Here is a 14,711-nt window from a genome sequence, read left to right as displayed (position 1 = left end):
TACAAATGTCACTTTAATATGAGCATCCAGCAGTTATATTTATACACCATAACAGTGTCACATGAATAAAGAGGAAGACCCTAAAATGACAAAAAACATTATTATTGTCATTATGACTCAAACAGGGACGTATGAATGTTAGGGCTGGGTAGTATTGTGAATATGCACACTATATGTGCAATTATTTTGCTAGCAATGACTGTTGTGGTGAAATGACGGTTCCTCTAATGAAAATATATATATATATATATATCATCAAAAGACTGAAAAATAATATTGAGATATAATTAACTATAGCTATATCATTCAGCCCTAATGGAAGCTAAGCCTGAGTTCTGTGTTAAGGCATGAAAGAGTATTGTGGGCTGTTGGATTACAGCTACTGATACTGTCATATGTGTTTTACCTGGTTAGTAGGATGTGCTGTAAGATTAAGTAAAGATTTGTGCATTCCAGCAGAATTACATGAAACTGCAAGATAAAGTTCAATGTACAACAAAATGGTCCTTTTGTGCAACCATTAGCAAGTACGAAATTTCCTAGAAAGCGGAGTCAGATCTGAGCTCTGATTGGCTAACTGAGCAGCAGGCACTTCCTAATACTGCAGCGTTCAGAGGCCACGGGCCGCAGCGGGAAGCTGTTTTGTGGACCAGACATCTGATCTGAAGTGTGATTATCCAGCGGACTGGGACGAGCAGCAGCATCTGATGGGAATAGAGACGAACACAGCAGCTTTACAGGACAGAAGGCAGAGCCACTTGGAGTGAAGTTCACCTTGTTTCTGTCGGGGCAGGAAAAGATGGGAAAGCCTTGTGTCCTACAAGTGCTATGAGATAAAAAATAAATCAATAATATATGAAGATCAAGAAAAATAGTAATGAAGTCAAAGAATAAGCAAACAACAAAGTTGGTGGCCATTAAAATCCTTTATATATATATATATATATATATATACTGATTTATTACATTAAACATGCAAATATAAATCTGTTTTCATATAATATAGCACAACTAAACTACACAACTTAGAAACTGTTCTATAAAATCTATATAATTTTTTTAAATATATTTTTAATTATTTTTAAAATAACAAATGACTGGGAAAAAGTCATGTTATTTTCCACATTAAAGGCAATACTATGGTACTAAAAAACAAGTATAACATGTGAGCTAAACTGAAGCCCACTGAGAAGTTTTACCAGAAAACTTCAAGCAAAACCTTGTACCAAAACCCAAAGCATGCTCTGTGGATGTGTACAACAATATGGTTTTAAAAAAAGGGTTTTATGAGAATCCACTGTAGTGCAGTCAATGGTACTTACATGAGATCTTCAAACACTTTGACCTTCTCACAGCCCTCGGGAGGCTCACGTTTAAACGTATAACTGTTGTTGGGTTTGGGAGAGCTGGAAAACTGAGGCAGAGGTGAACCATTCCTGTAATCTTAAAGGACAAAATAAAGCTGTTTATTTAAGCAAACCTTCCCTAATAAAATACTGTGAAAGTACCACAGTACAGTGATGGTATCAGATGGCAATACCATGGTAATTTGATATCTGCCATAGGAGTTAATGAGTAGCATAGAGAGTGCTCTACCTTTGTCAGTGTCTGCAGGAGGAGAGCAGCAGAAACAGGGACTGCAGGACATCTGTGTCTCAGTGCTGTGAGTGTGATGAAGATCACCGTGATGAAGAGGAGGAACAGGAGCACGGCCACCGTCTCGCACCTCCAGAGGCTGAAACACCAGGACAAACACGCTACAATTACAGTCTTACAACCTTGAAATGTTCCATTGAAGAGTGAGTGAGTGAGTGAGTGAGTGAGTGAGTGAGTGAGTGAGTGAGTGAGTGAGTGAGTGAGTGAGTGAGTGAGTGAGTGAGTGAGTGAGTGAGTGAGTGAGTGAGTGAGTGTGTGTGTGTGTGTGTGTGTGTGTGTACCTTCTCCTCTTCCCTCCCCCAGTCCTCACAGATGAAGACACTCTCCAGCTCCTGGTTAATACAGTCACTATAGCTGGGCATTCTACATATGAGGGGTCTTGAATGGATCATATTAGTTGAAGATGCAGTGAGTCGCTTTGGCTGAAAAACAAAAAGCACATCTTCATTAAAGAGACTAATTAGACTAGCAAGTACATTAATGTCAAAGTCACCTGATTAATGTCTGAAATTGCCTCTATAAATATGGGTTAATCTCACAAAAATAGACAGTATCAAATTTCACTCCAAAATGTAAAAGATAAAAATAAGAAGGTAAAATTATTTCAAAGATAGAAATTAATTAGCAAACGCCATCGCACGCCTGCAGGTGATAGGTGCGTGGGAAAGAAAGACCAACTAAGTAGGTCAAAAAATCAACACACAAAAAAAAAACAAGGAACTCCCGCACACTATCAGTACATCACTATCTCACGACCGACCGAAACGTTGCTAATAAAATGTGTATACTCATTTGCAAGTAAAGATAGAAATTAAATTCTAATAAGAAGTTAAAATCATGAAAAAACTGTATCATGTTTTGACCAAAAAAAATAATAGAAAAAAATAGAAAAAAAGTTATTTAAAATTGTAATAATGTTTCACAACAATATATATATATACACACACACAAACATATACACTACCATTCAAAAGTTAAAAAAGCCCAATATTCTGATTATAAGACCCCAAAATTGCTTTAAAGAGTTATGGTTATGGGTAAAAGGCTACTTCGGGTTAAAGATCAAATAAAACCCTAAAAAGGCAGAGATGCAAGCTAAACTATCCGAGCACACATGATGACGTCGATCTACAGTACCTGGACCTGGTTCAGCTGCGTCACTTCTTCGTTCTCCTTGATATTGCAACTTCCCTGCAAACTGCGCTGGAGCTGCTGGCGGAGTTTAGCGATCTAGAAATCACATACTTATCATTAGCAATGGCTGGAAGGAAAGAACAAATTGTTGACGCAAAATCTGAGCTCATGCCATACAGCCCTACACCAGACAACTATTGAGTACTAGATGACATGACCCGACAACAAACCATATATAATATACTATTACTATATATAATAAACCACACAGGTTTCATTGCTAATTTAGCTTTCTGAATAGATGTTTGTTATGTTGCCACATCTTGGGATTCCTAAACTGACTTTGCAAGTGCATGAGAGCCAATAATGGCAAGTCAAGACACAATGTGTGGGTAAACATTTTTTATTTCCCATAATTATGGGAAACAGGGACAATTATACGCCCAAAGTATGTCTATAAATAAACACACTACCACCCATCATAACCCAGAGACTATGGCAAAGTTCACACAGCAATTGAATATGTTTATGAGTTCTGTATTTAACTTTTAATGTGGTTGAACTCACACGGTTTACGCGAGTGACAACTTCATTCTATCACCAAACTCGCACCTGTAAATCTTCGGGACTCGCAAACAAATTCTCTGCAAATCACACAGCACTGCGCACGCAAATTGGACGGAACAACTTGAAATATAATTGGAAACTGATCTCTAGTGATGTGTCTAAGTTTTTAATGATCATATGCTGGTGAAGGGTGAGAAACCTGGCGAGCCACATGACTTTTGTCAAAGAGCCATGTGTGACTCGCGAGCCATAGGTTCCCGACCCTGTTATAGGGTGTGTTGTGTTCACACATGTAGTTCGGTTCTTTTAATCCAGACCAAAACATAAAACTTTGGTACATTTGGTCCTGGTTCACTTAGCATTCACACTGTCATTTTTAACACCGAACCTAAAGATACAAAACAAAAAATGGCTTTTATGACGTATATTTTGCCACGAAACTTACCAAACATCCAAAACAACGCAGTGTCCTGGGATAAATGCGCTCGTTGTATGTGCGTACATACAGTATGATGGTATTTGTACCAGCTGAGAACTCACAAAGAGTTTATAAAACAGTGCCAGGAATTCCTCCGTCACACACACAAATTAATTGGCGTTTCCAATGCATGTACCAAACTGTGATGGGCAATGTAGCCTGTATCACGATAAGATGTTTGAGCATTCTTTTTAGGGTCACATCTTGTTACATCACATCCTGTTTTGGTTAATTTAGATGTCTTTGGTCCATGTTGCGTTCATATATCAGTCGAACCGCACCAGAGTTCGTTTGGAAGTGAAGGAGACTCATGTTTTCAGCGTCTCGGTCCTCTTGTTTGGTGCACCAGGGTTCAGATGGCAGCGTTCACAAATGAACCGCACTAACAGAGCAATCGCACCAGGGTTCGTTTTAATCAAACCAAACATGCCAAGTGTGAACACATTCTGAAAGGCATTTTTTTGAAGTGTAAAAACTGTCTACGTGTAAGTATTTTCATGCATACCTCTATGAGATGGTCAGCGCTCCCCCATGATGCCGAGCGCTTGTGTACGTTAACCTCTCCTCCATCCTCAGTCCAAAATCCAGGCGTCTGCAATAAACATGGTCAAAACATGTTCAACCATGCACACACTGACTAAATATTAATAATCATGCTGACTTTAAATTATGTCCTATACAGAATATATTCTTGAAATCATGTGACCTAGATATGTAAATTTTTCATAAAACAACAACAGGATGTCTGTGGTTGGCAAACAGCATATGTGCCGCTTTGACCAAAACCGCAACAAAAAGACGAACAAACAAACAGCCACAAAAGATGGACAAAAGGCACCACAAATAAGTGCATCTTTTTCCAGATACTCATTTTCTTCTTGTCTTTAATGTGTTTTGTTTTGTGGTGCCGGCTGATAAACCTCTTCGAAAGTGAAAAAGTAAAGTGAACGGTGAAGGAATATTTATGAATGTTTCAACTGTTTTGGTCCATATAATAAAAATCAATGGGGCCGAAAACTATATTGGACCCCATTGACTGAAAAAAAAAAAAAACAGAAGAAAGCAAGTCATACTGGTTTGGACTGACTGTGGTTTTATGGAAATAATAACATTTTCTTGAAAAGAATATCTTTTTAAATACGAACTGAATGTAATGTTTGCAGACACTTTATTATTGCATGTTATATATAATAGTTAAAATTTATATTGAATGCAATTTGTTGAACTTAAGAGTGCTTTTTTTGACCCACTTAAGTAGGACTTACTTAAGTATAATTACTTCTATTGTCTTTAAAATATGTTTAAATGTGTACTGCTGAATGTACTGACAAAAATGTATCATCAACTAAAGTACACTAAAGTATATTCTATTGAAACTTGTATGCAATGCATTTAAGTATGTAATGAAGTTGCAAATGCTTAAAACAAATATTCACTTTAAATGTAATATCAATTAAAACTACATTTAAAATTTTAACAAAGTATTTTACATGCTTTAGTATGTTAGTCAACATAAGTACAAACTAAGCATACTTCTATAAAGCATGACAAAATATTATCAAAACAATGATTTAATTTAAAATGCATTTAATTTTAAAAACGCACTTAAGTGTGTTAAGAAACAGCCATGAAAGTTATCTATAAGCACAGTGTTTAAAAATATACTTTAAAAATTTAAACTACACAACAAGTGAACATTCAATACATACAAGCATACTTCTTTTTCACAAAGGGAGACAGAATTTTCATTTTTTTGGGGGGGTGAATGAACCATTTCAGGAAGCAAACAGGGTCAATTCTGATTTCATGTTGACCAAGAAAACAGTCCATGAGAAGTTTTTAAACACTAATCATCAATTCACCAAGCGCTTTAAACAATGGCAAAAGCTGCTACTGTCAACAAAGAGCCTCGGCATGGCTCTGCGGCGTGAAGAGAGACGTCGAGAGAAACGGGATGATTCTGACTCTGGGAGCGCGAGGCCTCCGCGAGCCGGATCACACATTAGCATATGTATGGATCTCACTGCAGGCAGCTCACCACAGGCACACAAAGAGCTGTCGGAGAGCGCCAGGTGGTGCAGAGACACACAGACATGCGCTCGCAAGCCTTAGGTAGCGTGTGCACACACCTACACACAAATACACACACACAGAGCGACAGGTGCAAACTGCTGCACCTCCAGAAAGAATTCACTCCACACAACGCCAGAGAGAACTTTCTATGGCGACAGACTGCCACGAAGCATCGGCCTTTGTGACGGTTTTGTTTTTGGGGAGGCGAGGGGTCTCAGCAGAGCTAAACCACTGAGCACTCAAAGACTTCATGATACTAATGAAGAAAGGAAACAAAACAGAGTAAGACCAGTCAAAAACAGCACAACTAACAAGCAAAGAATATCGCTAGAATCACTTTCAAAATGATTTTTTTTTTCCAGCTGATGAATGATAAAAACATTGACAGTCAATCAGAATCAATCTTGCTTTCAGAATTCGAGCATTTAAAGCAAAAGATGACAAAACTGCAGCACAAACAGAACAATATCTTGCACTGGTGTGGACACTAATACAGTTATTGTTACCTTTAAAGTTATATAGTTCTTGGTGTGAATGGACCTTTTTTGTGAATTATTAATTGGTGCACACTATTTGAAATCTTACAAAAATTGTTTCGGTGCAAATAATATTTGTGTTGCCTCTACAGTGACTGACATTACTTTTTTCAACCCTTTTCCATTGTTTAATGTCAAAGATTGAATATACTGAAATTTATATACATACACACACACCGATGAGCCAAAACATTCTGACCACCTACCTAATATGTTAGTCCTCCGCATGCTGCCAACACAGCGCCGACCCAAGATGACTCCAAGATGAGCAGATCCTTCAAGTCCTGAGGATTGTGAGGTGGAGCTGGATCAAACTTGTTGGTCCAGCACATCCCACAAATGCTCCATTGGATTGAGATCCTCAAACCATTCCTGAACAATGTGTGCAGTGTGCATTATCCTGCTGAAAGAGCCACTTTCTCCAGGGAACACCATTGTCATGAAGGGGTGTACCAGGTCTATAACAATGTTTAGGCGGGTGGCACGTGTCAAGTTTACATCCACGTGAATGGCTGGACCCAGTGTTTCCCAGCAGAACACTGACCAGAGCATCACACTCCCTCCACCGTCATCCCATCCTGGTGCATCACTTCCCCAGGAAAATGTGATGCACTGTGTGTTGTGACACATTCCTCACATAACCATCATTCAAATGTTGTGTGACTTGTGCCACAGTAAACCCTCCGTTGGCTCGGACCAGACGGGTTAGCCTTCGTCTTGGGCGCCCAACACCCTGTTGCCGGTTTGTGGTTTGTGTCTCCTCAGACCACTGTTGGTTAATTCACCAGTGCTGACCGGGATCAACCCACGAGCCTTGCCGTTTCAGAGATTCTCTGACCCAGTCACCAGTCTGTAACATTCTACCCGGACCTTAATATGTGGCCTTGTTAGGAGATGATCAACGATATTCACTTCACCTGTGACTGGTCAGAATGTTTTGGCTTATCATTATGCATACATATTTATATATATATATATATATATACACTCACCGGCCACTTTATTAGGTACCCCATGCTAGTAACGGGTTGGACCCCCTTTTGCCTTCAGAACTGCCTCAATTCTTCGTGGCATAGATTCAACAAGGTGCTGGAAGCATTCCTCAGGGAGTTTGGTCCATATTGACATGATGGCATCACACAGTTGCCGCAGATTTGTCGGCTGCACATCCATGATGCGAATCTCCCGTTCCACCACATCCCAAAGATGCTCTATTGGGTTGAGATCTGGTGACTGTGGAGGCCATTTTAGTACAGTGAACTCATTGTCATGTTCAAGAAACCAATTTGAAATGATTAGAGCTTTGTGACATGGTGTAAGTAGCCATCAGAGGATGGGTACATGGTGGCCATAAAGGGATGGACATGGTCAGAAACAATGCTCAGGTAGGCCGTGGCATTTAAACGATGCCCAATTGGCACTAAGGGGCCTAAAGTGTGCCAGGAAAACATCCCCCACACCATTACACCACCACCACCAGCCTGCACAGTGGTAACAAGGCATGATGGTTCCATGTTCTCATTCTGTTTACGCCAAATTCTGACTCTAACATCTGAATGTCTCAACAGAAATCGAGACTCATCAGACCAGGCAACATTTTTCCAGTCTTCAACTGTTCAATTTTGGTGAGCTCTTGCAAATTGTAGCCTCTTTTTCCTATTTGTAGTGGAGATGAGTGGTACCCGGTGGAGTCTTCTGCTGTTGTAGCCCATCCGCCTCAAGGTTGTGCGTGTTGTGGCTTCACAAATGCTTTGCTGCATACCTCGGTTGTAACGAGTGGTTATTTCAGTCACTGTTGCCCTTCTATCAGCTCGAACCAGTCTGGCCATTCTCCTCTGACCTCTGGCATCAACAAGGCATTTCCGCCCACAGAACTGCCGCTCACTGGATGTTTTTTCTATTTCGGACCATTCTCTGTAAACCCTAGAGATGGTTGTGCGTGAAAATCCCAGTAGATTAGCAGTTTCTGAAATACTCAGACCAGCCCTTCTGGCACCAACAATCATGCCACGTTCAAAGTCACTCAAATCACCTTTCTTCCCCATACTGATGCTCGGTTTGAACTGCAGGGGATTGTCTTGACCATGTCTACATGCCTAAATGCACTGAGTTGCCACCATGTGATTGGCTGCTTAGAAATTAAGTGTTAACGAGCAGTTGGACAGGTGTACCTAATAAAGTGGCCGGTGAGTGTATATATATATATATACACACACTCACACACACAGACACGTCCACTCTGTTAATGCCACTTTCATAAAAACGTGTTAAGTGATAAACCCATAGAAATTAAATTCAAAATTAGTTTTGCCACAGTTTTTTACCACAAGCAATAGCCCTCCTAAATGACTTTTAAACCTGGAATACATTGCACTGTTTTTTATTTTTAAAATATTTTATTTTTATTTCACAATTCATTGGTGCACAATATATTTAAAAAGAAACACACAAATTGTTTTTGTAATCTTTCATTAAAAATGTATTGATTTGCACCATCTCTGCAATGACTTTCCTGCTCTATTTATGTCATTGGCCTCTTATTTTTCAACTCTCATAACCACCTGGCTCCATTTTATGTAACACAGAGAGCAGCAGAAACACACACAAATACACATGGAACGTAACATCCACTTTTTACTAAATCATTTCCTGATGGATAAAATGAACATGTTGTATTGTTTAATATCCTATTTAATTTGGAAACACATTTGATTATGGACGTAAAATTGGTTGTGAACACGATTTCACACTTTGTGTTTGTGAAACATTATTAAATCATTGAGTAAAAATGATGTGAAGTTAGTTCATAAAAATAGGTCACATTTCAATGGTTTGCAGATGCAACTTGTTTGATATTTTGTGGTCTAATGCAATGGATTTTCAGGCATTTTAAGTGACTCTTTATTTTAGGGGACTATACTGTGAAGTAAATTGCATGTAACGTTGACTGACCTGTGTGGCTTTATCACTCATACAGGACGGCTGGGGTTGGTACGGCTCTCGTGGCCACTGTCCAATCAGGTACTGCTCAGGCAGCTTGTCCAATGAGAGCGGCTGCCGACTGGCTGATCGTGCTTGCGAGAAAAAACAGAGGTGTTTATGATTATGTATGCAGTGGACAGTGACATGAGAAATTACTGCATTATGGTGACAGAGAGGAAGTTGGTGGGTGTCACTGGAAACTGATGAGCATTTGCCTGCAATGTCATAGCGGTACTGAAACAGAACAAAAACGGATTGTATTTATGATAGAATGGAAACAACAGAAACTTAATATTTATATTTTCTGAAGAAAATTTGACTCGTGTTTAACTATAACTAATGTTATAGTTACTAGTCTGCTTAAAGGCCTAAAAGATTGATAGATATGGCTCAGTGTCCCTCCTTCAGTACAAGTCTATGGGATTATTATTTTATTTTTTAGCCCATTTTATGATCCATCAGCCAAAAATCTCTCTGATTCTATGGCACAAACATAAATTAAACTGTAGGTGCAGGATGAGTTTAATAAACAAAACTGATAATAAACATAATAATAATAATAATATAAATCTCATAAAATAATAAAGAAAATAAATAATATTAAAATCCTATTGAATTATAATATTATTAAAGCTGCAGTCCGCAGTTTGTCCTCTTTGTCGCCATCTCTGTTTGAAATCTGCAGTTGCAGTTATTCGCGGAATTATCAACTTTACGTGGGTTGTGCCTCGGCACGGCACAGCGCGGATGAACACAATGTTTTGAGGAGAGTGTGAGGCTGTCAGTCGCCGCGCCGGTGTCGATAATGCCATTCAGAATCACAGATTATTCTTTTTGGAAGTATGACCAACATAATTTTCACAGGAAAATGTCATCTGAACAAGTAAGTAACATCCACTTTTGTTCTGACCGACTAAGGGAAAAAAATCATTGCAGTAAATCGCGCTGATTAAATCTAACAATCTCTTATCATATCACGTAAAACCGTGCAAAAATTATACTTTGTTCTCAAATTGTTAATGTTCAACATCAGCATTGCGTGACTACATTTAATGCCCTTCCGATATTTGTCCTTGTTTTCGCATGGGCCGGTTGCAGTCTCTTGTTTTCTGTAGCCACTCCGAAGTCTTTTGCATTTTACAGCGGGTGAGTCTGTTGTCACTGGTGATCGTCGTTTGAACCTTTCTGGATCCGCCATCAAATTGATAAGTTTAATTATATCAAGTGCTGTGAGAAAAGGCTATAAATCTCCACCTCCAGCATCCTCACACACAACATACCCTACTAGCCGAGACTCTTCTTTATGTGTGTATGTGACGTAATGACTCAATATAGTCGACTAGCCGAGACTCTTCTTTATGTGTTCAGATGTGACGTAATGACTCAATATAGCCTACTAGCCGAGACTCTTCTTTATGTGTTCAGATGTGACGTAATGACTCAATATAGTCGACTAGCCGAGACTCTTCTTTATGTGTTCAGATGTGACGTAATGACTCAATATAGCCTACTAGCCGAGACTCTTCTTTATGTGTTCAGATGTGACGTAATGACTCAATATAGTCTACTAGCCGAGACTCTTCTTTATGGGGACAGATGTGACGTAATGACTCAATATAGTCTACTAGCCGAGACTCTTCTTTATGTGTACAGATGTGACGTAATGACTCAATATAGCCTACTAGCCGAGACTCTTCTTTATGTGTACAGATGTGACGTAATGACTCAATATAGCCTACTAGCCGAGACTCTTCTTTATGTGTACAGATGTGACGTAATGACTCAATATAGCCTACTAGCCGAGACTCTTCTTTATGGGGACAGATGTGACGTAATGACTCAAAGACATGCTCGAATCTCCCGTGGGAATCCACCAGTACCACTGGAGTTAAAAACATTATTACAAGCTTACCGTTTTGAATTGAGCTAAGGCAAGCAGAGAGTTTTGAACACTGGCTGGTTATACTTGCTCAAAAATTTATTTTGGATAATTTTTAACCCAAAAAAGTTACAGACTGCAGCTTTAAATATAATTAATGGAAAGAATAGTATACATATAAAGAAATTTAATGACAATTTTAATATAATATATAACTAATATAATATAATTGCAATGCAGAACTGAATGCACTTAACACTGTCAATAAATGACTTTATCAACTGATAACTTTTGTTTTGTAAAAAATGCATATATCGTATTGTATTGTCTTGCATATATATATATATATACAGTATTCGTTTTGTATGGATGAATAACCTGCAATTTCTGGATCCCAAAATGCAATGCTCATATATATAATGTATAATGTATTATATAATACATAAATGACTGTTCTCACATAAAGGTTACAGTCAGAGGACACTCAGGAGGAAATGAAACGAAGTGAAACTGCTCACAGTGAAACCCACATGCATGTACACACATGCACCAACAGCTGAAATTCAAAACAACCCGCTTGCATGCAGCCCACAGAGCGATTCCTACGTGTGTTTGCTCTCTGCTCCAGCTCTGCAAACACAAATGTCAAAGCCTATGCAAAAGAGCCAACAAAATGGCACTGTCGGTTTACTCCCTGCTCATTGTTTTACAACAATGTACAAAAAATAAACACCATTGCAAGCGACACTCATGACATGAGAAGACGTGTCGCGGCATGGCTGGTTACAGTAGGGTACAGGCCTCAAACTCTGAAGCGGCCTGAATGATAACATCAGCTCCGAAACATTTTCAGCCGAGAACACACACCTTTTCTCAATGCACTTGTTTGGGGGACGGCTACACTACATTCACTTGCAGATTGCAGCGAGGCAGCTGCAAGGTCTTTGTGTGAAGGAGAAGCGTTTCAAATGCAAATCTACACAAGCATCAGGCACTCCATGAGGACGAGAGATAGAGAGCTGTCTTAAGCGCTACAGCCTGCCAGGCCACAACGGTTGGACAATAGTAGTTTACTCATATAAGAACGTTGTTTTTAAAATTCTCTGCTTACGACGTGAACTTACGCACAATGAAACACTTGTGAACAATTGAAACACAAAGGCCATGTTCAGAATGGAATACTGGCTTACTAACTACTGTGCATTAGCTATATAACACTACTTACTATACCAATTAGTGTGTATGTACTATAAAACAAAGTAATGTTTCAAAAAATAGCGTGCTACATTGTCAGATGTGTCATGTTTAATTCAGTGAGTGATGTGCGTTTATTATTATCTAAGAACAAAAAATCTTCAATATTGTAATATATTAAAATAATTGTAAAAATATATGAACATTTGTCAGACTGATCAAATACGAAATCAAGATATAGATCAGCTGTAAAGGTCAAGACTGAAGTCGCTTCCAGTTCATACTCATCATACTTGAAACAGAAGGTCAAGTTTAGAACATTGCATTGTGGGATACAGAATTCCTCGACATTTCAGCAAACATTGTAGGTTATTCGGATATTTCATCCATACAAAAAATACTGTGCAAAGTATATATATTCTGCATACCAGGATAGTATGTTAGTATGCTATTCCGAACATAGTAAATGTGACTATAGAATTACATTAAAGAGAAGTGCACGTCACCTGAGGGAACATGTTCAGAGGTGCATTGTGGTTAATCTGCTGTCAGCTGGTTATTATTGAAAAATAAAACTTTTTTAGAGACCACAGTCTTTATGAATCAGCATTAGCCCCCCACCAAAATTGATTTATTTTGTGATGATAATCATCTGATTGTATAATATCCCGCTTATTATATGGCTACTTGTCAAATAAACAAATAAATGAACATGAAATAATGATTATACAAGAGACATGAAGCACAGATATAGGAAAATGATTGACTGGGACGGTCAATTATGAGGTTTAGTGTCATTATTATGAAAATAGCTCAATGCTGAAAACCTCAACTAACCAGAATCAGACTTCCAGGGAGCAGCGCAATGATTATAAAATTAAAATATATGATACTTCGCAAAATGGTGTGATAAACTGTTCTGCTATAATAATTTTATATAATTTTCAATTGATATACTCATAATTTATGGCTGGATGACAAAAACAAGAACTTGAAATGCAAGAATTACAATAAAACGTACGAAAACATACTGTACATTAACACACACACACACACACACACACACATATCGAGGTCTTGAGATCTGTGATGACCACAGAAATGTGATGTTGGTCTGGGTCTCAGGTCCCCTATTGTTCCTTGTTAGTTCAAGACAGTTAATGTTAACAAATTCAACCTCATAGTAAAGTGTTAGAAACTAAAGTTAGAAGAGGTTAAAAACTAAAAATGCATTATGCATTTACAAAATAAGATGCTGCTGAGTGCTGACACGTTTTCAAAACTTGCCAAATAAATAAAACGTACCTTTCCCTGCTGTTATAAAGTGATTCTCTGATGGGATCCTGATGGGCTTGGTGATCTGCTTCATGTTGTGAGGATGAGGATGGGAATGATGATGAAGGACTTCTGCTGTGTCTTGAAAGAATGAAAGAGATCTCTCATCACTCCATCTCAGGGGGACACTGGCAGAAACAGGCTGAAGTCTAGACTTACTATTGCACTTGGTGCGTAAATGCGCACGAGACACAATAAACTCCAGAAGGAGAACTGAAAACGCGTTCATGCGAAAAGCTGGTCTATTTTTAAACTTTGGTTCCTCTTAATCTATTGTGCGCGTATTAAATTGTCACTGCCTGTAAAACTCTGAAACAAATCGGACGCAAAGTTCAGAAGCAGGACCAAACTCTCCAGTCCTCCTGAGCTGACAGATGTTGCAGTAAAGGCAGTGGGCGGGCGGAAGACGCGTGAGTGCTGCTTCTGATTGGAGCAGAGACCAGCGCTGTTTGATCACTATTGGCTTATGCGTTCCTTCTTTCCGCGAAGAGCCAATGAGATCACTGCATTTCCTGCCGGGGCGGGGTTTAGTGTTGCATGGAAAAATAAGCATTCTGCTTTGGAGCTGTGGAATGTTTTTATGTTGCCTCATTTTCTGAACAGAGAAAGTGTAGGAGTCTTGTTTACATTCTGGAAATCATTATTTGAGAATGAGATATCTAGACATGATCTTAAAGGAATAGTTTCCCATATGCTGATATTTTCCATTGAAAAGACTCCATTTGTTGAGCTCCAAAAATGACAAAAACATCATGAAAGTAGTCCATACACAGATGAAATTGTTGTATGTAAATTGTGTGAGAAAGGGCACAGTTAATTAATCATTCCTAACCGAACACCAGCTTTCTCTTCCTAAACTCACATCTCATTTGAGTTC

At 38.7% G+C, this 14,711-nt stretch overlaps 1 protein-coding gene across 1 annotated transcript; it reads right to left on the bottom strand.

Annotated features, from left to right (window-relative positions):
- Positions 1-384: 384 nt before the first annotated feature.
- Positions 385-14,228, bottom strand: LOC130091559 (glucocorticoid-induced transcript 1 protein). The gene is made up of 8 exons (XM_056259501.1): positions 13,805-14,228; positions 9,397-9,518; positions 4,341-4,427; positions 2,794-2,886; positions 1,938-2,078; positions 1,597-1,735; positions 1,323-1,443; positions 385-826 (listed from the first exon to the last, which is right to left on the bottom strand). Exons 1-8 carry the CDS (start codon positions 14,061-14,063, stop codon positions 574-576), a joined length of 1,215 nt encoding a protein of 404 aa, XP_056115476.1. The 5' UTR covers positions 14,064-14,228; the 3' UTR covers positions 385-573.
- Between the last annotated feature and the right edge of the window lie 483 nt (positions 14,229-14,711).

The sequence above is a fragment of the Rhinichthys klamathensis genome, unplaced genomic scaffold, assembly GCF_029890125.1.
Source record: "Rhinichthys klamathensis goyatoka isolate OS25496 unplaced genomic scaffold, OSU_Roscu_1.1 h1tg000168l_1, whole genome shotgun sequence".
Classification (NCBI taxonomy): domain Eukaryota; kingdom Metazoa; phylum Chordata; class Actinopteri; order Cypriniformes; family Leuciscidae; genus Rhinichthys; species Rhinichthys klamathensis.
The sequence above is the reverse complement of the archived record's forward strand: the minus strand, read 5'-3'. Positions and strand labels throughout refer to the sequence as shown.

What these genes read in the sequence shown, in the direction of transcription:
- LOC130091559 (XM_056259501.1), bottom strand. Translation starts at nt 14,063, where the DNA reads ATGAACGCGTTTTCAGTTCTCCTTCTGGAGTTTATTGTGTCTCGTGCG. An exon ending in CTTTATAACAGCAGGGAAAG is followed by an intron (nt 9,519 to 13,804) that starts GTACGTTTTATT and finishes TTTTCTCGCAAG; the next exon opens with CACGATCAGCCAGTCGGCAG. An exon ending in TCCTGCAGACACTGACAAAG is followed by an intron (nt 1,444 to 1,596) that starts GTAGAGCACTCT and finishes TTGTCCTTTAAG; the next exon opens with ATTACAGGAATGGTTCACCT.